Source organism: Tenrec ecaudatus, chromosome 2, assembly GCF_050624435.1.
Source record: "Tenrec ecaudatus isolate mTenEca1 chromosome 2, mTenEca1.hap1, whole genome shotgun sequence".
In the NCBI taxonomy this organism is placed as follows: Eukaryota; Metazoa; Chordata; class Mammalia; order Afrosoricida; family Tenrecidae; genus Tenrec; species Tenrec ecaudatus.
Window position 1 is genome coordinate 172,286,848 of NC_134531.1, and position 22,760 is coordinate 172,309,607.

A 22,760-nucleotide genomic window follows, 5' to 3' on the forward strand; every position below is an offset into this window, starting at 1 on the left:
CAACACCGCGGGAAGCCTATGCAGGCCACTGTGAGGTGGAGCCCACTTGAGAACAGTGGGATGTGTTTGGATAAGAGTTTTCTAGACAAGGTGATGGTGCCTGGCTATTAGAAGATACAGCATTTGGGGTTTTAAATGTTTGAAGTCAAACAAGTGGCCATCTAGCAGGGAATCAACAAACCCCACATGGAAGAGAACACCAGCCTGTGTGATCACGAGGTGTTGACAGGATCAGGTATCAGGCATGAGAAGACCCAAAACAAACAATCATATTGATGTAAACAGGGGGATCAGAGTGGAAACCCAAAGTCCATCTGTAGACAATTGGACATTCCCTCACAGAAGGGTCACAAGGAATCAGCTAGCCAGGGTGCAGTGCAGCACTGACAAACCCAAAACATCCCTTTGTTCTTTAATGCTTCCTTACCACTCACTATCCTGACCCTAGTTCGACTCAACAAATCTGGCTAGCCTCGAGCATGTACACTGGTACAGATAAGCACTCTCGACACACAAAATTCAGGACAGATAAACCCCTCAGGAACAATAATGGGAGTAACGATATCATGAGGGCGGGGAAGGTAGGGGGAGAAGGGGAGAAATGGGAAACCAATCACAGTATCACAGTGATCAATGTATTAACCCCTCCCCCCAGGCAGACAAACAACAGAAATGTGGGTGAAGAGAGACAGATGATGTAAGATATGAAAATTAATAATTTATAATTTATCAAGGGGTCACAAGGGTGAGAGGATGGGTGAAGGAGGGCAAACATGAGGAGCTGATTCCAAGGACTCAAGTAGAAAAAAATGTTTTGAAAATTATGATGGCAATGTATGTACAATGTGCTTGATACAATTGATGTATGGATTGCTATGAGTTTTAGGAGCCCCCCCCCAATATTAAAAAAAAGTTTTCTAGACTTAGTCTTATAAAATGCTGATCTCACAGAGCTGCACCAGTATGTCTTATTGACATGGAATTTACAGGACACAACGATCTCGTGTTCTCTAAAAGATGGTGGGAGTGGGCTTGGTTGAATGCGTGCATTCTCTCAAAATTTCCGTGGTTAGTCAAAACCTTTTAGTAAGATGAAGAGCTTAAGAAAAACAAGGGCTCGGCGGGGGGCTGGGGGGGTAAGTACACTTATGAAAATCAGCAATGCATAAAACATTCAATTTTCAAACAACCCAGTTTTGTGGATGTTCAAAATCGTCTCTGGGTCTCTTGGTAAGATCTGCCTTTGCTATGGCTCAGAGATCTCTGTGAAATGGAGGCAGCACTATCGGCCACTTCCCAGGGGGAGTGTTACAGGGATGGATGAGCTAATTCATGCAAAGGCACTGAATGGAGAGACCCACTGTGCTGCTACTGCAGTTGCTGTGAAGTATCCTTGGATTTTGACTTGCAGCAGCTCCATGTGATATTGAATGAAACAGCACCCAGTCATGCACCATCTTCACATTTCTCGTGTCTGAGCCCAGGGCTGCAGCCACTGGGCCAATCTGGCTTGTTGAGGGGCTTCCCTTTATCACTGATCAACCGGACTGCCCTTTCTGGGGACTGGTCTCGCCTGATAACAGGCCTAAAGTACATGAGACAAAGCCTTGTCTTCCTCAGTTCTCAGACACCTCCTGGCTGTATTTCTCCCCAGACAGATCTGTTTGTTCCTCTGGCAGTCCATGGCACTTTCAATTGTGCTCACCCGCACCATAATTCAAATGCATGAATTTTTCTTCCTTCTTTCTTATTCAATGTCCAAGTTTCATATGCAAATAAGGCTATCGAAAATATCAGGTCTTGGGGCAGGCATATCTTATTCACATCCCTGCTCTTCAATATTTTAAAGAGGTCTTATGCAGCAGCTTTACCCAAGGCCACGTGTCGTTTGGTCTCTTGACTGCTGCCTCCAGGACATTGACTATGGACCTAAGCAAGCAGAAATCCAAGACAAGTTAGATCTTTCCTCTCTTTATCCTGATGCTGCCTATGGGTCCAGCATCTGGCTTTCTGTTCATTGAATTGTAATCCATACTGAAGACTACAATGCCCGATTCTCCTCCCCGACTCCTTCAAGTCCTCCTCATTTTCAGCAAGCAAGGTATGTCATCTATATATCACAGGCTGTAAAGAAGAGCTGCCTACATTTGTCGAAACATTTCATTTATTATTCTGTCCATTTCTGGAGTCTTGTATTTATTTATTTACCAATGTTTTTAGTGCAGTTGGAATTTCTCTCCATAGACGGTAGTTTTGTCCTCAGTATTGTTAGGACAAACATCCTTTTTAGAAGTACTTATAGACAGTACTGATTCTCAAGGAGTTTAGATTCATATCAGGATCATTTTTCTGAACAATTTTCAAAATATGCACATCTAGGCGTCTACTCAGTGTAGTGAATCATAATCTGGTGATGGCAGTGGAAGGGAAGAATGCTCATTTTTGAAGCTTCCTGTGTGACTATGATGGCATCTTCAACCCTTGTCATGTATTTGCAACAAATTCCAAGGGGAGATGGTCCCATTCACTGTGACAGTCATTCCTTGGAATACAAGCGTTCTGTGGTTAAGTCTGATGTCCATGAGAGGTACAAACACCAAGGTTGGACATTCCAGTCCTTCCAGAGGTGCCTCTGAAGAAAGGCTTGGTGAACTACTTTTTAAAAATTAGCTGCTGAAAGTCCGTTGTGGCGCAGTCCTGCTCTGACACTCATGGGTCCCAATGAATTGGGATGGGCTTGCTGGCCACCACTAACCGGTGATTAAATGTTGTGAAATACTTATACCTTCCGCTCCACTCCTTTGGAACTCACAATGTACACGGACTTATTACAGTATCCAAGATGCTTGGCAGTAGCCACATTTGACAACTTGAAACCAACCATCATCTGAAATATTGTGCAACTTTCACTAATGTCTTTGTGCAACCTGTTTGGGAAATGCTACTGGGCAGAGTTAGACAGAGGCGAGCTGTATTCATGTTCCGAAGCCTTTCTGCTCTGAGGACACAACGGAGCTGTAAAGTGACAGAAAGCAGCCAAATCCCTCCTCCCCTGAGGCAGCCAACACTCACTTTTATTCCTCCTGCCCTGCCTGTGGAAAGAACACTGAGCAGGAGAAGGTCAGGTGCAGGTTCGGGCTGTTGAGTGAAAAAGGGGCAGGGAAGATGAAATACTATAGACTTTAAGGGCCAAGAAGCTGGAAAAAGGGGCTTCAAATCTTAGCTCCAACACTTCCTGCCGCTGTGGCCTTGGGAAAATTACCGAATGTCTCATTTCCTCAGTTTTCCTTCATGTAAAATGGGGACAATAAAAGTATCTGCCTCACTGGGTGCTGTGAGGCGAAATGAAATAATTATGGAAAAACCCTTAGTAATGTTTCAGTAAAAATTTGTGGCCATTATAGAAATAATGAGAAGCAAGCACTTGAGTTAGCTGAGAGGGAAGCATCAGGAGCTGAAACAGAAGAGAGTAACCTGGAAACCTTCAAGATCAAATCAATCTCCTTCCCATCACATACGAACTTATATATTAAAACAACACAAATAAGTTTGCCAATTACTCTGCAAGACTTCCGGGCTGGAGTCTGAGAGATGTTATTCAATTGGCTGGTCTACAGCACTGGAGTGGAGTGACCTTTTCACTTGACTCTTCATTCTGGTCAAATCCCAAAGACTCATGAATATACAAGAAACTGCTCAGCAACTGTTCCACAGACAGAAAGAAAAGTGAAACTCAAGCCACATTAAAATATAAAAGATTTCAGATGGCGATGAAGACAGGGCATTTAAAGGAGGAGACTTATAGCCAAACATGAGTTTCAGCATTCCCAGAACTTTAAAACAAACAAATAAAAACACGAAATAGAACAGAATAGAAAGTCTAAGAGTGCTTTGTATGTAATAAGGCGAAAGCTTCAACACAATTGCACAATTATTAAAGGCATGTGTGTGTGCATTATGTATTTCTTATTGTGAGTTCAGGAACCTAGATAGTGTAGTGGGTTACAAGGTGGGCTACTAGCTACAGGGTCATCAATTCGAAACCACTAACTGCTCTGAGACAGAAAGATGAGGCTTTCTGTTCCCACAAAGACTTAGTCTTGGAAGCACATGCGGGCAGCTCTGTTTCATCCTGTAGGGTCACTGTGAATTGGCATCGTGAGTTTGGTCTGGCTTTATTGTGAGTTATGGTCAAATATTTGAAAGTGGTTGCTCAAGAGGGTAGTCACAGAGCTCAGAGCCCAGAAATCGATGGTTACTGCTGGGCTAGCAAGACGTTCTGAACTCTGCCCAGGTCCTGTCCTGTTCTTTTGCAAACCCCCCTGGAGAACATGGCAAGGACAGCGGAGGAGAGAACTCAGAGACCAAGGCCCGTTTAGGAGCTCTGAGGCTTTTTAGCAACTTCGCGTTTCTTAGCCTCAGTTTTCTGATCTATAACACAGGGATAATACTAATTGCAATGGACTGGTGGGAAAATTAACTATATTTGTTACTTTCTCTTTTAGCCCCTTGTGTAAGATCAATTTCCCTTTGTTCTCACCTTTGAGGATTTTAGGAAGGGGCTTACCTGCTGGGAAAAGCCCTTCACAACACGCCTTTGTTTGAGGTTCGTCTCTCCATCCAAGTTAGCGGTTTCCAAGTGGCAGATCCCACTGGGGTCAGAGGAATAGAGGAGCAGGATGTCTGCAGGGATGATCTCGTTGCATCGCATCTGGATGAAGTCTCCTACATGCACATCCTTCCACCGCTTCTGCACGTAGCTCTGCTCTGTTCTTGGGTGGGAGAAAGATGGGTCATCCTTAAGATTCCTCAGAAGATCAATGGGCAAACTGGAGAAGGGTCCACCCACAGCTAAATATCTTCCAAGTCAGCCTGTCAGGAGAATCCTCTGTAACTTCCCTTGCCCCAAATGGCCATCACAATAAGAATCTCTATAGGGAATCAAACACGATCTGCTCTTGTTGAAAGCTACTGTGGAGCCATGGCTACCCCATGTACAATAGGATCCAACTGCTGTGACTCAGGGTTTTCATGGGCTGAGATTTTGAAAGTAGAACATCAGGTCTTTTTGGTGTCTCTGTGTGGACTTGAACCTGTAATCATTTGCACAATCTAGGTACTCTGTTATATTAATTAACATAGCACCCTTCTAAAACCACAACTACACTCATGGCCATTGAGTCACTTCTGATTCACAGTGACCCTAAAGGTCAGAGTAGAACTGTCCTTGTAGGTTTCTGCGATTGTAAATCTTTCTTCTAAGGAGCTTCTGGTGGGTTCGAACTGCCGGTTTTGCAGTTAGGAGGTCTATGAATAACCCACTGTGCCACCAGGGCTCCTGTAGTACGCTCAGTATACGTACTTCATCAAAAAGCAAGTTGTAACCCTAGAAAATGGGGTTGTGAGGAAGCGGGGTATAGAAATGTTTGCTTGCCACTGTCATGAGGAAGTGGTGGTGGGAAAGGTGAGGATCCTGGCCATTGGCTATTGAGATCTGAAGCTATGCTGAAATAGAAAACTCTGGGCAATTTAGGAATAGAGAAAGAAAATGATGGGGATTTTGAGGACTTATGATCCACGGTAGCTGTAGAACCAAAGAAATGAAGAAACTGGAGAAAAATATTGAGTTTCTCTTACTACCTGATTTGGTTGGCTCAAATAATAACAGTGGCAGAATTTCTAATATGCCAATCATTACTGCTAGTTAATATGCCATTTACCTGCATATACCTCAGTGGAGCAGATAGGAACACGCCCATTTCACAGATGCACAAACATTCCCAAGGTCTCACAAAAGCAGAGCTCAGGTCAGACGGACCCTGATTCCAAAGCCCACTGTTTACACTCTTCCAATTGACTTTCCCCCCCAAACATGCCCCACCTCTCCTCTGAGATGTCACAGTACAGTGTTTTCAACTCTAGCAAAAGAACCCAGTTCTTCCCAAGATATTTTCAAAGAACTGTCCTTTCAGAAAGCCTCCTTTCGGCTTTGCTGAATATCTAACCGGTTCTTCTCTCTTCAGAATATCTGATCTATTCTGCCTTCCACTAGTCTAAATATTTTAAGACATTCATGTGTCTCATGAAGTCTTTTGAACTCTCCAAGTTCAGCTAACTTTCCAGGTGTCCTCGCATTTTCACTGTGCAACACAGTTACAAGTTCGACCCCTGGCGGTGTGGGCTGTTCCATCTAAGGCAGCGGTTGGAAATGCCCCTCTGGGAGTGGGAGATGAAACCCAACCAGGAGTGCACCTTGGGCTTGATTCACTGAGCTGGTGGCCTCTGAGTGCAGCCCGGGCTTGGAGGGCAGTCCCTCCTTTGCTGTTTTTCTCCACTGATGCCGAGTCCCCGTGGGCGTGTCCTTGCTGCTGTTTCTGTTGCATTCTGAACAACTGTCACGCTGCCCCGGCATGACAAGTCCACTCTTCCACAGAGCATGAGACGTGACTAGAATTCTGTTTTTCTTCTTCAGTTTCACAAAAATTCCCGAAAAGGATCAAGGATTTGGTCCCCTTGGGCCTTCTGCTTCTGGGGAATGCAGAACCACAGAACTCTCAAAACTTTATTTTTCTCACCAGCAGAGATTCCACAGAGGACTCCTTCCCTAAACACACCCCAAAATCCCCAACCCAAACTCACTGCCATCAAGTTGATGCTGCCTCATTGTGATCCTGTAGGACAGGGTAGAACGGTCCCTGTGGGTTTCCAAGACTGTAACTATTGACAGGACTAGAAAACCTTGTCTTTCTCGCTGGCTGGTGGTTTCAAACTGCTGACTTTGTCGTTAGCAGTCCTATGTGTAATCACTGGGCTACCAGGGTTCTACTGAGAATGTGCATTGCAAGTGCTTCTTTTCTTTTGGAAGGCCAAGAAAAAAATCCATATCAGGGGCATTAGAATTGAGGAACAGCTGCCTACCTCAAAAGAAGAATAGGGTTTAGATCTGATCAAAGTTTCTGAAATGAAGAAGGACATTAACACCAGGAACAGTCACGGAGTTCTGCGGAGGAATTTCTACGACTGATGGTGTGCAAGGCAGCAGCTACTGCTTTGACTGTGGCTAAGAGCTTCAAAGGTACTATTGAGGCCACAAATGAGTATTTTTTCATTTTTCATTTTTTTGAGGTCAGGGGCCAACGTACCTGTAGTATTTTCTACCAACTCATTCCATCCTTTAACTTTGTCCGATGTCATTTTGCAAAGATTTTAGTTTGTTTGTTTATATTTTAATGTGTTTACTTCTCTACCAGGGTTGCTCCTTCTATAATGATCTCTCTGTGGCCTCAGGGAAAGATTCACTCTTTCCTTCCAAGCAGCCCTGGGAGCCCCTGGCAAATGCGCATGTATAATGTTGCCAAAGAAATCAGAACGGTCTATTCTTTCTGTGGACAAAGGAATTTCAAAGGGTGAAGAAAGGAATGGCTTTCTCTATTGCCACTCCTACCCCCACCACCTCCCTTTTTACTTTTGAGAGAATGTTTTTTAAAAAGAGCTCTTTAGAGGCATTCTTCTGTGGGGAGGAAGACACGATTCTATACATCGAAAACACTCCCAGCTCCACAAGGGGAGTGCAGGCAGCAGTGGAGGAATATGGAAGAGTGGCAGGATATGAGATAAAAAAACAGAAGTCGATTGTATTTCTATACGCATCCGATAAGACCATGGAAGAGGAGATCAAGAAGGCAATGTCCTTCACAATCGCCAAGCACACATCAAAGCACCTAGGGGCATACTTAACAAAGAAAGCAAAATATTTATACAAGGAAAAAACGACAGATCTCTATTCAAGAAACTAAAAGTGACTTTCACAAGTGGAAGAATATCCTGTGCTCAAAGACTCAATATAATATAGATGTCAATCCTACCCAATGCTCTAAGTTTAATACTATACTCATACAAATACCAACAACCTTCTTCAAAGAAATGGAAAAAATTGACTACTACCTTCATATGGAGAGGGAAGAAGCCTAGAATTAGCAGAGAATTTCTCAGAAAGACAAAGTCAGAGGACTCGCTTTACTTGACTTTAAAACATAGTACACAGCCACAGTGGTCAAGACAGCGTGGTGCTGTTATAATGACAGATACACAGAACACTGGAAAAGAACAAAAACCCAGAAATGAAACCAGCAGCATAGAGACAACTGATCTTTGATAAGGACCCCAAAACCATCAAATGAGAAATGGGTGCCCTCTTCAACAAGCGGTGCTGGAAAAATGGATATCTACAAGCAGAAAAATGAAGCAAGATCCTCACTCCATGCACAAGAACACACTCAGGGTGGATCAAAGACCTCAGAGTAAAGCCCAGATTATTATGATCATCAATGAAGCATCGGGACAGACCTGAGAACCGTGGCACAGGAATACATAGGCTAACAGAATTAGGGAAGGACACACACAGAAGAAGCAGAAATTGACAAATGGGATTTACTAAGGATAAAACCCCTGTGTGTATTGAAAGACTTCACCAAGAGACTTACAAGAGAACCCACAGACTGGGAGAAGATCTTTAGCAATGACACACCAGACAAAGGGCTTATTACTAAAATATACAATACCCTAAGGGTCTGCAACCAGAAAAAAAGCAGAGAGCACTCTGACGATGTGGGCAAAGGAACTGAACACAAGTTTCACTAGGGAGGAAAGGCAAATGGCAAATAAGCGTGAGAAAATGTTCATGATCATTAGCCATTAGAGAAATGCATATGAAAACAACTATGAGATATCACCTAACACCCCTGATAATAGCCCAGTTCAAAAAATCAGAGAGCAACAAATGTTGGAGGGGATGTGGCGAGATAGGGACTCTTTTCCACTGCTGGTGGTCTTGGAGATGCGTAAAGCCACTGAGGAAAGCGATCTGGTGATGTCTAAAGCAGATGGAAATTGAGCTGCCTTATGACCCAGCAGTTCCCCTGTTAGGCATAGCCCCAGAATAAGTAAGAAATAGACCAGTCATCTGCACTCCAATGTTGACTGTGGTGCAATTCACAATTAAAAAGATCTGGAAACAACCTAAATTTTCATTGATAGGTGACTGGATTCGAAAACTCTGGCATATGCACACAGTGGAGGACTACTACACATCCCTAAAATACAATGATGAACACATTGTGTAATGGAAAGAGTTGGAGAAAATTATGCTACATGAAGTTAACCAAGCACAAAAGGACAAGGACAAGATGAACTCAATGCCCATTCAATACAGTGGGAACAGAAGAACTATTTAATACATAATTTATGGGTTGAGGGACAGGCACACAGGCAGGGGACATACCAAGCCCAATGATGCATACAGCATACCAACATAAGAAAGGGGGAAATAAGGGTGGAGGGAAGAAGAAATTGGGGGGAACAGGGCACTAATCCACCACAGAGAGAGTACTGTTTATGTCTCCACAGAAAAGGGAGAGAGGGACCAAACCTCAACCTGGTGCACCAAGCCTTGAGGGAAACATACTGGCATGAAGCTGTGACATAACAGGTCTGTGGGGCTGGCTCCTTTCCCAGCCGCATCACTCAACTCCCAAGGAGGATGTACCCCAGAGGACAGCACTGAAGATACAATCCAGGGAGGGGGCAGGTCTGCCCAGACTACACGGGAGCAAACTAAGAGGGACAGAGAGAGACAAGGTGGACAGTATCCTGGCCTACTAAGCTTTGAGGACAACATTCCTGCTCAGAGCAGCCAATGCACAGAGGACCGTAGGGTTGGCCCCACCACGAGATATGACATCCCGTACTCACCCACAGCATTACGGTGGGAGTGCGGATATGGGAATTGTGCCTGGTCTGATCCATGTCCCCCCCCACCCCCCACCCCCGCTCCATGCGCCACCACACACACATCAGGGCGTAACATGAAGGAAACACAATAGAGCAGCAAGGGGAGCAAAGCAACAAAGTCCCCGAGGAATTCTGGAAATCGACTCCGGGTTCTTGGGGCAGGTTTGGCATTGCATCAGACCTGATCTGAAACCATTCAGGAGGGTCAGCAGACAGACCTGGAACTAGTCGTAGGCTATTTCTCCCGCCCCCCCCCCCCCCCGCCCCATGTCTATCTGTGTACGAAACAATTACAAGGAGAAAACAACAGGATCAATAGCTCCGGGGGGAGGGCAGGAGAGAGGAGGAAGTGGGGGGAAATTGAGGGGCAGACTACAAACTTAGGGACAAGGGAACAATGAAAGATCTAAAATCCATGGCGAGGAGGGTATAGAATGCCTGGTTGGGTTTGATTCAGTGCAATGTAGCTGAGAGGAAGTACAGAGGGCTGAATGAAAGTTGAACATGATAATGGGACAGGGGGAGCATAAAAGGAAGAGAGGAAAGAACTAGGAGGCAAAAGACATTTATAGAGGTATAAACATAGATATGCACATATGTAAATATATTAATATATAACGATAGTGATATAGGTCTATGTACATATATTTACAGGTTAAATATTAAGGTAGCAGACAGACATTGGGCCTCTACTCAAGTCCTCCCTCACAGCAAGTGTACTTTGTTCTAACAACCTGGCATTCATGATGCTCACCTTCCTGACAGGATTGCTGAAGTCAAAACGGGTGCATAAGCAAATGTGATGAAGAAAGCTGATGGTGCCTGACTATCACAAACAATAGCATCTGGGGTCTTAAAGGCTTGAAGTTAAACAAGTGACCTTCTAGAAGGGAAGCAATAAAGACCACATGGAAGAAGCACGCCAACCTGTATGATCACAAGGTGTCGATAGGATCAGGTATCAGAAAACCCCAAACAATTTTGATGTGAATGAGGTGGGTCAGAATGGAGACCCAAAGCCCATCTGTAGACAATTGGTCATCCCCTCACAGAAGGGTTGATATTGCTGCTTACATAAACATATAAAGCACACATCTAATCATAACCATTAAACCAATCACTTTTTTTTCTCTACTAAAGGACTCTACAGCTTATTACAGGATATAGGGCACTAAGCTAACCCAGATGGAGAGTTATGGAGATGTGTCGATGCTACACAAGTTTAAAATGAAAAGCCACTCCAGTCCCTGTTGGCTAAAGTGGTGTCTTGTCAATTCTCATCACAGTCATGGACATCACACGGTCATTGCAGCCACACAAGAAGCTGAAGTCATACCAGCCTCTGTCCTTGGATCCTGGGAGATATTAGCTGTACTGGTGGACATTGCCATTACTTATCTTAGAAGAAATTTTCTATATGATTGAGGTGTCATCAAGTTGGTTCCGACCCATAGCAACCCTCTGCACAACAGAATTAAACACTATGGTCCTGTGCCAACCTCACAATTGTTCCTAGGCCTGAGTCTGTTGTTGCGGCCACTGGGTCTTGTTGAAGGTCTCCCTCTTTTTCACTGCCCTTCTGTTTTATCAAGCACGATATCCTTCTCTAGGGTCTGGTCTCTCCTATGTCATGGCGAAGGAACAACCCCAGTCACAGTGGTAGGTCTATTCTTCCCAAGACAGAGCTCACCCAACCCTGGTGTGGAGCTTCTCACACAGAGGCTCCTGTATGTCTCTCCAGGAAGGTTTGCCCAAAGAAACTAAGCTATGGGATTGATATGATTTTGTAGTGTCAGTTTTTTGGTGTGTGTGTGTGGCATGGTTTAGTAACGTAACTGGAACGTGACCACCCTACTCTATACTATCAAGGACAGTGATCCTTTAGCTCACATATCTGGACACACTATCAGGAAGCACCACCTCCCGAAACCGACATGATGGTGAGTGAAGTGGTGGGTAAGCAAACACCAGGGACACCCTCAAAGAGATGGCTCGATGTATCAGCCACAACAATGGACCCCATCATTCGGAAGAGCCAAAAGACCACACCGGGCCGCAATGTTCATGCTGGGACTGAGCTGGAACCCACTGGAGGGCAGCTGATGACAACAAGAAGAACAATTTGAAGACTGTGTATAGCAACCCAGGCATAGTTAGGCTATGGGATCTGAGACAAATATTTTGGAACTTGAAGGATAACTGAATATGACATGAGGGACACTTCCTTCCTGCAGGGGCCACTCTGTGCTGATCCTTGATCCTCTGGGGCCTACTTTGTCTCCTCATCTGTCAGGAGCCCAGCTGTGGAGGGGCCCAGCTGGGGAGACAACGTGTGGTCTAACCCAGTGGAAGCGGAAAAGTGGCGTGCTTCTGCTATTGCGTGACACCAAGATGCTGCCAGCAGCTGGCCAGGAGCCACGTGTGGAAGTCCTTCTCCCATTAATCCTGCGCTTTCGGAACAGCTGCCCCAGGTGGGCACGTGCACGCGCTATTCAGCCAGCCCACACCTGGGAACTGACTTATTTTAGTGCCGTGTGATGCTCACTGTCATTTAAAAATAAGACAAATCAACGTGGCTCGGGGCTAAGACTCCATCTGGCAGATTCTGCCAGGAGGAGCAATTAAGTGGTGCAGTGCTAAACGGCTTTCTGAGAGGAGATAGGGCTTATTGAGAGGTAAATAAACAGCCAGAGATGTTTGTAACCAACTCGGTGCCACGGGGAAGCAGGTGAAGGGGCCAATGGAGAAGCAGAGGGTGCTTGAAGCTCTGCTTGTCAAGAACTTGGATTTCAGCACAAAGGTTCTAAGAGGGGCAGGGGACGGCAGGAAGAATGATTGCAGATGGGATTTAAGAGCAGAGTCGAATCCCAATTTTACCTCGGTGGATTTGGACAAGTAACCTAACCACTCAAATGGCTTCTGCGTCTACCCGTGGAAGGTACTATTTGCACTTGGCTCAGAGGCTTATTTGGTTGTATCAAGAACTGAGCCCCAGACTGCGTAGGCGGAGCTCAGTAAAGCGCCTCAATAAGCTTCTTTTCGGATGCTGATGCTGATGCTGCCCTAATAAGCGCTAACCCCGCTCAGCTCAGCAGGCAGTAGGGATTTTGTTGGTTATTGTTCATGCTAGTGGGACATCCATTTGAAGCTCAGGATTAGGTTTCTTGGTTTGGGTCCAGGCACATGAGACCAAGAGAACATGTGTGACTTTAAAAAATCCAAACCTTTTCTTAAGTCCATGAGATTGCTAACCGAGGGCTCTGGAGCCTGGTTGCCCCAGCAAACACCCTTTCCTTTGCATCTGAGCTGCAGGGGATTTGACCTTCAATATCAGGTGAAGAAGCCGTGTCTCAGAGAAGGGGAATTCCCTGGGATGAGCAACAAAGCAGAGGCTGGAGTCCCGGAAAGAATGACCTCATAACCTACTTCTGAGAAATCAGCCTTTGAAAACTATGGAGCGGAGTTCTACCAGGCCTCTCCGCAGGTCGCCGTGAACCAACGCAATGGCACCTGGCTTGTTTATTTTTGCAGCGAGCCAGAGTCAGTGTCAAACAGGCTTTGGGGTCAGATGAACTAGATCTGAAGCTTGAACCTCTCTTGTCTATGCACTTGAACACATGGCCTACTGTCTTGGACCCTCAGTTTTACCATCTGTCAAACAGAGCAAATGAAATGTAGTCTACTGGTTGTAGTGCGAGTTAACGAGAGAGCGGATGGAATGTGTTTCACAGCCTCTTTAACGTGGACTTGACGGCAGGTATTATCATCGTGAGAGTTATTATAACTTGGCCAAACAGGATCACTGCATGTGGAGACTGTGCACTGTGGACATGAGCAACAGGAACGAGGGGAGGAGTTTGCTTGGCTGAAGAAGGATCCTGGCCAGATGAAGAAGGAACTTCAAATAGGGAGAAAGGACCGAACACAATCAGTTCCCAGCCTGATCTCAGGATGTGGGACGGAAGCAGAGGGGTTGCCTTAAATACAGCACAGCCCTGAGCAAAAGGCAATGAGTATCCTGTGTTCTCCCACCGCACGGGTCATTGTCCTCTGTGTACTTCTGTCAGCTAGAGAACACAATGAGACTTGGGATGTAGGGCGGCTCTAGGCTTGGAGGACTCAGGAAAGCACCGTAACAGGATAGCTGAGAGCACAGGAGCAGGAGACTCAGAGTACAGGTTTGGTAGGAAATATTGGTGGACACAAATCATATCTACTATACCAATGATGACCAGGTGTATCCGGAGCCTTGGGGATTGTGGTGGGAGGACTGAAGTCCCAAATGAGCAGGGAGGCGAAGGGCATTATTGTCCTTGAGCATTTGTATTAGTGACCTCATTGATACTCAGAAGCTGGTAAAGAATGGACTAATAGGTGACTGTACCGTGTAGCACAGCATAGCATAGGTCCAGTTCTGGTGGTATTCCACCCCATAATTTCTGTAACACACACACACACACACACACACACACACACACACACAGCAGAACTGAGCATAGAATGGCCCCCAAGCAGGGATGGCATGGAGACCTTGGGCTTTAAGGGGAGGGGATCCATGGATGCAGTAGAACAAAGCCGTGCTCACAGTTTTGGAGAAGAAGCCTGGTGGGGGGTACTCAAGGGCATGAGATATTAAAGGATGCCTCCCCCCAACCATGATGGATCCCAATCCTACCTTTCTCTTGATCTTAGAGCACGCTGGGTGCTCCTCTTGTTGCCATGGCCTCTTGTTTATTATGGACTGATTCCCTCATTGTTTCACATGTCTTCTATTTTCAACTCTACTATAAGCTTGTTGAACACTAGTCTTACATCCTCTACCTCTCTGGTTTATGAAGAGAGTTCAGTAAATATTTTCTAATTCTTTGGAGATTTTTTTAAACTTGTGTCGGTAGAGGGGAAACTTTTTCTCACTTCTCGTCATTTTTTCCAGTCCTTTTTACTTCTTGTTATCATTCTTTGTTATGGAGTTTCCAGTAGGGAATTCTGACAATAATGTGATGTTATTGGAAGTCCCTGAGTGGTACAATGGTTAATACACGTGGCTGTTAACGGAAAGGTTGGCAGTTCAAGTTCACTCAGAGGCATCTCTGAGAAAGGTTTGGCAATCTACTTTTGAATATCCAACCATTGAAAATTCTGTGGAGGAAAGTTCTGCTCAGAGATGCTTGGGCTCTCCTTGCACTGAAATAGACTTGATGGCTGCTGATTGTATTATTAGCTTATGTTTACGACCTACAGTAAGTCAAGCATGTTTCCTGCATTACCATTTAACTGGAACGAGGTAATTGACTAGTTGTAGTATTATCTATATTTCATAGATGAAGAAACGGAGGCACTAAAAGATTTTGTAACTTACTTGAGGTCACACAGGCAATTTTGACGCTTTGTCCTTTCTTTCACGTCTGTGTGTGTGTGTTAGTCTTTGTAAGAGACTGGGGAGCGTCCTGTCAATTCTGGTTCTTGGTGCTGCCTGGGAGTGAGGCACAAAGGCAGCAGGAGCCTCCAACGTTGGTGATATTAAACATAACCAAGGCTGGGTGGAAACCCGGGCCCCACCTTTTGGAATTGTGTTCTCCATAATGGCAAAATGAGGCTAATAAACCCGCATCTGCTGAAATACAAGTCGTGCAAAGCTTCAGGGACACCCGAATGCTTGCGCTGTGACTGCACCCCCAGAGCTTGGAGGCTAGCCTGCCTTCATTCTTTTTTGAAGGGACAGCTTGGACTGGCTCAAATGGTGCAAGACTTTCTGTGAGCCCAGCGAGTGCGAGGAACGGAGTTAGCGGGCAAAATGTCTGCTTCAAAGAGGAGACTAGTTTGTTGCTGCCAAGCGCAGAGCAAGGCCAGGGGGTTGGACAGAGTGTTCTGCTGGTCTATCAACTTCCCCCAGGGCCATTTCCCACAGCCAGGCTCGAAATGACACGCGATGTTGCTCTGTTGTCTGCATTTTTCAGATTCTTTCTGCTGGTCTGATTTTGCTTGGGGGACTAGAGATTTGCTTTTTCTCACGCATTTCCAAACTCCAGCTGACTGACCTTTCTTCCTCCATTGGGGTCATACTCATGGACACCTAGTTATCAAGGTTATGGGAATCTAATATTTTCAGTAATACTTTCTGACTCTTTGCCAAATGATAGTAGATACAAAGCATCTTACATGTATTATTAGATCTCAAGGAAACCCCAGTGCTGCAGTGGTTAAACATTCAGCCAATAGCCAGAGGTTGGCAGTTTGAATCCACCCAACAGCCCCACGGGACAGACTCAGGGAGCTTTTCCAGAAACGGTATGTACAGCCTGAGGGAACTCAGTGGAAGCTCTTTTCTGTCCCGGGAGGTCCCCAAGAAACCCGCCAGAGGACACCCAACAACCACATTTACTTTGAACACTTGCCGCTCGCTCAGGATGCGGCTTTGAGGGAAAGCTGGATTTTACACAATACTTTGATATGACACTGGCCCGGAAAAACCTCAGTTCTGCTTGCAAGTCAGTTGGGGTCCCCCACTTGTGGGTTTTCCCGAAAACTCATTCAGAGGAAATGACAGTGGGGAGGGAACAAGCAGCTGCTTTATTAACAGCTGCACGAGTATGATATTATAAGACACACGTTATGCTACACGGTAGGTTGGGACACATGGCTTGGTCTCTGGGCTAGATGGGGACATGCCCACTCCCTTCCTGAATCTAAATGCTGTTAAAAGTATGACAAAGTAACAATAAATTATAAATTTTCAAGGGTTTGTGAGGGAAGGGGGGGAAGGAGGGTGGGAAGAAAATGAGGAGTTGATACTAAGGGCTCAAGTAGGAAGCAAATGTTTTGAGAATGATGATGACAACAAATGTACAAATGGGCTTGATACAATGGATGGATTGTGATGAGTTCTACGAGCCCCCAATAAAATGATTTTAAAAAGAAAAAAGCACACCCAGCTTTACTGTGGAAGAGGGATGGGCCCGAGAAGGCGTCCCTGAATTCACATTACAACATTTTGCCAATAGATTGCCACCAGCCCCGCGAGTCACCGTGCTCCCGGCCCTCCTAGATGACCAAAGCACAACCGTGTCCTGACTGAAAGTGCCTAGAGGTCACAACACGGCCTGCTGGGATGGTGCATGCACATTGTGTCTCCGATGAATATTTTCTGAACAGAAGAAGACCGGAGCGCATAGTGGCTGAAATTCTGGAAGGCTTTTCTGCATTACAATATGGGGACCCAACCATCTGGGATTCCTTGGCTCACCCTCCTCCCAACTCACTACATGTTTTTTGAATACAAACAAAAAGTTACTAAACTGGGTGGAAAAACACAAATCTCTTGCTGGATATGGCTTCTAGATTCATTAAACCGAGCCCTGGGAGAAAGTAAGCTAATGCAATTCTGAAGCTAATCGCTCCTTGAAGTCATTCCATAAATCTGATTAATGGGTCACCTTTAGACCAAAGCACAGTTGCTATTTAAAAGAGAATGCTTTAACAGGATTGTAATTCACTTAACAAGGCTTCTGCCGTTTGCAAAAAGACGAACTCTTGCAGTGTAAACAAGTCTAGGCAGAGGGCACACGGACCCGAGTGTTCTACCGACTCAAGGATCCAATTGTACACAAATCAACAACAAGGGGGAAAAAAGCACCCATTTTTAAATGTGTGAATCAGAGACAAAATGGATCAGGCCAGTGCTTGAGATGTAAGCTTATATGTTGCTGCTCAGAAAAAATGAAATGTTCTCCCAGATTTTGTATTCTTGGCCTGACAGGTATTATCAATATGTAATAGAAAAAAATGTCTTTTAGGACCCATCGGGGCAAGGTAATACTGTCTCGTTCTGGTGAAGTCTTTAGAATCAATGCGCTTCAGAGGCAGACAGGCTTTAGCAGAGCCATCTGAATGTTGCAAACCAAAGTAATGATGAGACACCACCTTAAACCGGCATCAGCTCAAAAAGAAAGAAATATGCTCGAGAGGGTGTGCAGAGATCGGAGCGGAGCCCTCCTACCCTGCTAGTGGGATTGTAAGCATGTGTCACCACCGTGGAAAGCAATGTGGTGTGACCACAAACAGCTGGGGAGAGAAATTCCATGTGGTCTGGAAGTCCCATTGTTGGATAGACACTCTAAAGAAGTAAGAGCCATAACATGTGCAACATATGTACACGCATGTTCATTGCAGCATGGCTTACAATAGCGAGCAGATGAAAACAACCTAAATGCCCATCGGTTGAAGAATGGACAAAGACACATTGGTGCATACACACAATGGAGTACAATGCATTGTTAAAAACTAATAATGATACCATGTGGATCTCGTGGCATGAATGGACCTGGAGAATATTGTAATGAGTGAAACTGATCAATCATAGAAGGACAAATATTGTATGAGGCCAAAATTTCGAGGGGAAATTAAGACAGATGTTGTCTTACCAAAGCACACAGACTTTGATTGCTATCAAGGGGAAAGGACAAGGAGGGAAGATGCAGCAGTGGACAGGTGCTACTTGGGCTAAGGGAAAGATAGTGTACCACAGGAGGGAGAAGCGAATCCAGGTGTGAGGGGTAGTGGGGTAGGGTGAGCTATTGTGGGGGTTAATAAGTAGTTTAAGTTATGCAATATAAAATTGATGATTTAAATGTAAGCCCCTAGCTAGTCCATACACATACAAAAATATAGCATGTCATCTGTGGGGCTGGCCCCAATCCCAACTACATAGACACCTCCCCACAGAAGAATTTACTTCAGAGGATAGCACTGAAGCCACAGTTCAGGGAGAGGGATGTGTCTGATCAGAGCACATAGGAGCAAATGAAAAGGGAGGAAGAGAGGATGGAACACAACCTGGCCCACCACATATTCTGGCTCAGAGCAGCCAATGCACAGAGAGGACCATAGGGCTGGCCTCACCATGAGACATGACGCCCCTTACTGACCCATAGCACTACCGGGGACAACACTGGAGACACAGTGGAGGAATTATGCTTGATCTGACCCCACCACACCAGGGTGAAATGCTAAGGGTGTGCAACAGAGCAGCAAGGGGAGCAAAGCAATGAAGTCCACAGGGAATACCAAGAATAGACTTTAGGGCCAGGGCGTGGCACCCCAACAGACTAGACCAGAAACCACTCCTAAAGGTCAACAAGCAGACCTGGAAGTATTTATAGGCCTTTTGTTTGTCATTGGGTTTTGTGATTGTTTTCTTTTCTTTCGAATGAGGGGGAGTATGAAGTGGAGACCCTAAGCCCATCTGTAGACAATTGGACATCCCCTCACAGAGGGTTCACAAGGAAGAAAAGAGCCAGTCAGGGTGCAGTAGAGCAACGATGAAACACACAACTTTCCCCTAGTTCTTTAATGCTTCCTCCCCCCCACTCCCCAGTACCATGACCCCAATTCTACCTTACAAATCTGCCTGGACCGGAGCATATACATGGGTACAGATAAGAGCTGGAAACAAAGGAAATTCAGGACAGATAAACCCTTCAGGACCAATAAGGAGAGTATCCATACCAGAAGGGTAGGGGGAAAGTGGGGAAAGAAAGGGGGAACCAATCACAATGATCTACATATAACCCTCTCTGCAGGGGATGGACAACAGAAAAAGTGGGTGAAGGGAGACATTGGTCAGTGTAAGACATGAAAAACAATAGTAATTTATAAATTATCAAGGGTTCATGAGGGAGGAAGGGAGGGTGGGGGATGTAGGTAGGGAGAAAATGAGGAGCTGATATCAAGGGCTCAAGTAGAAAGCAAAAGTTTTGAAAATGATGATGGCAACAAATGTACAAATGTTCTTGACACAATGGCTGTGTCTATGGATTGTGGTAGGAGCTGAAAGAGGCCCCAATTAAATGATTTAAAAATACAGCATATTAACTAAAATAATTAAAACGATAGTAGAGAGTGAACCAAAGTGTATCTGTTTCTTTAAATATTTAGAAAGAAAATTACAGAGTCTAGACTCAAAAAGCTTTTAACATGATAGTGTTAATGACATGGAGGAGGCCTCTCTAACATCTGTCCCCTCTTCTCTAGTAACTTTTACAATTTTCACCTGGAAGTCACACTTTCCCTGTGTAGTCGGCATGTCTTACTTCATGAAAGCTTCAGTGGATGGGATTTCTGGCTCATATAGAACCTACTCAGAACCATCGCATTGTCTTCCTGGGGACCACTGAGATGGAAAACAGGCCTGAGAGTGAGTTGCCCTGATTTTGCAAGAGGGCTTGTAGAAGTGCCCTTTTCTCCCTCACTTGGAAGAGTCACCACATGTTAACACGAAGGCTTGTGCTGCTACCGCCATCTCATTATTACAAGGATCATCATGAGTTAACTCTATATGGTGGACTGAACCAGATCTGATCACCTGTCCTGGGAGAAAGATGAGGTGACCAGTTCCTATAGGGATTAGCAGCCTTTGTAACCTATATACAGGAACATCATGAATCAGAATAGTCTTGTTTGACCACCTCAGAATGCTTTCAGTGACTTAAGCCAACAACATCCTATTATGGAAATCTATTTGATAATGAGTCCAATGCACCAATGGAGCTCTTGAACAGCAGTTTTCATGATCCTGAGACCAGAACCGGATGGTGCTCAGCTCCCACCACCAATGGCTCCGAAAAGGTTCCCATTAGAAGGTTCTGGAATGAGTGAGACAAAGGTATCGAACAAAACTCCAGCTCTAAGAGAGACCAGGTTTCCTGGTTGGAGAAGGGCTGGCCGAACTCCAGAGACCATGCCCCTTGCTCAGTGCTCAGGTTTAGAACTGGACTCACTCCTCACCTGGGGGCTCAATTGTCAGCCAAACAATAGACAGGTCTCTGAGAGGCAGAATAACACGAGGGAGGGCCGCCTACCTTAGAATAAGCAACGTTTTGAGATAAAAATGTAGCAGTTACCCAAGACCAAAGTTCCCACAGTCCTGAAACAAGGACAACTGGAAAGAGGACATGCAGGGAAGAAGTGGGATAAGAGCTGTCCCACTGAGGGGACTGACTACAGGGGTGAGATAAACATAATGTGTACGGACGGTTGAATGTAAAACTGATGATATACTCTCTAAACTGCCACAGACAGCACAATAAAGAGTTTAAAATATCTGTTGGATTGAGATTTCTGTTACTTGCAGCAGAGAACACCCCACCTGAAACAGCTTAGTTAAACCGCAGTGAAGGGGCCACTCAACACGGGGCTAACCCAGAACCTTTCTTCCACTAATGTTCATGTTAGATTAAGGGGAGTATCATGTACATGCCATTCGCAGACTTTGTGGACTGTGTGTTCTGTGAACTCGCAGTGTGTCTAAGAGGTCACAATCTAGTCCAAATCACAAGTCTTCCCAAAGTCAGAAATGGGATCCTGAGATTCAAATGACTTTTCCAAGCTCTTGATGGGCCTCGACTAGCGGCTCTGTGCATAGAGCCTGTCTTCCAGGCTCACCTTCTCACTGACAGGTCACACTCCCTTTCTGCCCAAAGCAGTGCCCTCACCGAAGACAGTTCTCAAAATAAAAACCTAATTGTTCTTGTTCAGAGATGCTAGATTGCTAGGATATTATAAAGCAAAGTTTGAAAAGGGGAACTTGGGGGCAAGATAAGACTTTTAGGTCAAATAAAATGAATGCTAAGTATTGAAAAAGAAATTCATGCTGGGAGATTTCCATGATAAAATATTAATTTCTAGCTCCCTAGTACTGTGACAATCTTGCTATGCCTGGTCTGCGTGATAATAACACACAATAATAACAAGCTGCAACCGACGGGCTAGTCTTGTCTTGTGGGTGAAGGCATACGGGTCTCAGTTCCCACATGGCCTATTGCACTCCAACACTTAGTCTGGGCATCCATTGCCATTTGGCAGCATATGATGGATGCTTTTTCTTTTTTTTTTGAGGGGGGGTTCTTTCCCACGTCATTACATTATCTGACTGATGCCTATAATGCATGAGAGAGTAAAATTCCCCAAACAAAAATATTCAGAAACATTTATAAAATATTTTGAAGGTCCAGGAAGCTTCCAGCAAAACTGAGTTAATCAATGATCTTGACCATGTATCTCCTCTTAGTCCTTCACATGATATGCATCCAGAGAACAAGCACATACTTTTTGGTCATGAACACCTTTTCCCAGAGAGCATTCTGTATCAGATGAGTCCCTGGGGGGCACAAATAACTCGGACTTGACTTCTCACCCAAAGGTTGGCAGTTCTAGTTCATCCAGTGGTGCTGTGGAAGAAAGGCCTGGTGTTCTACTTCCATAAAAGCACAGTCATTGAGAATGCTATGGAATACAACTCTACTTTGACACCCTCAGGCTCTCCATGAGTTCGAATCAACTTCATACAAGAAGGAGTTTTTTTGTGTGGTCATTTTGAACACTGCTCCTGTGAGTTTCTGACACTGCAATTCTTTCCGGGCATAGGACATCATAGTTTTTTCCCTCAGGAGGCCTGGTGGTTTCGAACTGATGCCCTTGTGGGTGAGTAGCTCGATATGGAACCCACTATGCTATCGCACTCCTTAGAGTTCTCACTAATCTCTCCCTTTTCTAAGGCTACCATCCCCTCTGCTCTCAGTCAGTCCCTGGAGGCTTTTTTGGAGACTAAAACAACAGTCTCGTCTAGATCAGGCTGGCACCCAGCACAGGCGAGCCCGAGGTCCTGTCGGCACTGAGATTAGCCCCAAGAACAGGCTCATTATTGGGGAATGTTTGGGGTGAGGATTTCTGGCAGAGTGTGTGGTGCAGAACATGACTCAGAGAAGCCCAAACATATTCCTCCTCAGGGAACCAGCTACCGGGCTCACCACTGTGCACCTTCTATAGGGACAAAATAAAGGAAAGACAGTAAGTGATGGGGTGGATTGGTCTCAAAAGAAAAGTAATGTTTTCTTGAAAACAGTCTCTTTAAAGAAAGACCTCAGACTTCACCGGTTTTTATGAAGAATGACTCATTCTCAGCTCTAGGTAAGCAG

The 22,760-nt window shown here is 45.1% G+C and overlaps 1 protein-coding gene across 1 annotated transcript in view; it reads right to left on the reverse strand.

The window, feature by feature from the left end:
• ATP10B (ATPase phospholipid transporting 10B (putative)) overlaps positions 1-22,760 on the reverse strand; it is a 144,653-nt gene that overhangs the window by 118,981 nt on the left and 2,912 nt on the right. Inside the window, exon 2 of the mRNA XM_075542721.1 lies at positions 4,568-4,772. Coding sequence (XP_075398836.1) covers positions 4,568-4,772 — 205 coding nt within the window. The remainder of the gene's footprint in view (positions 1-4,567; positions 4,773-22,760) is intronic.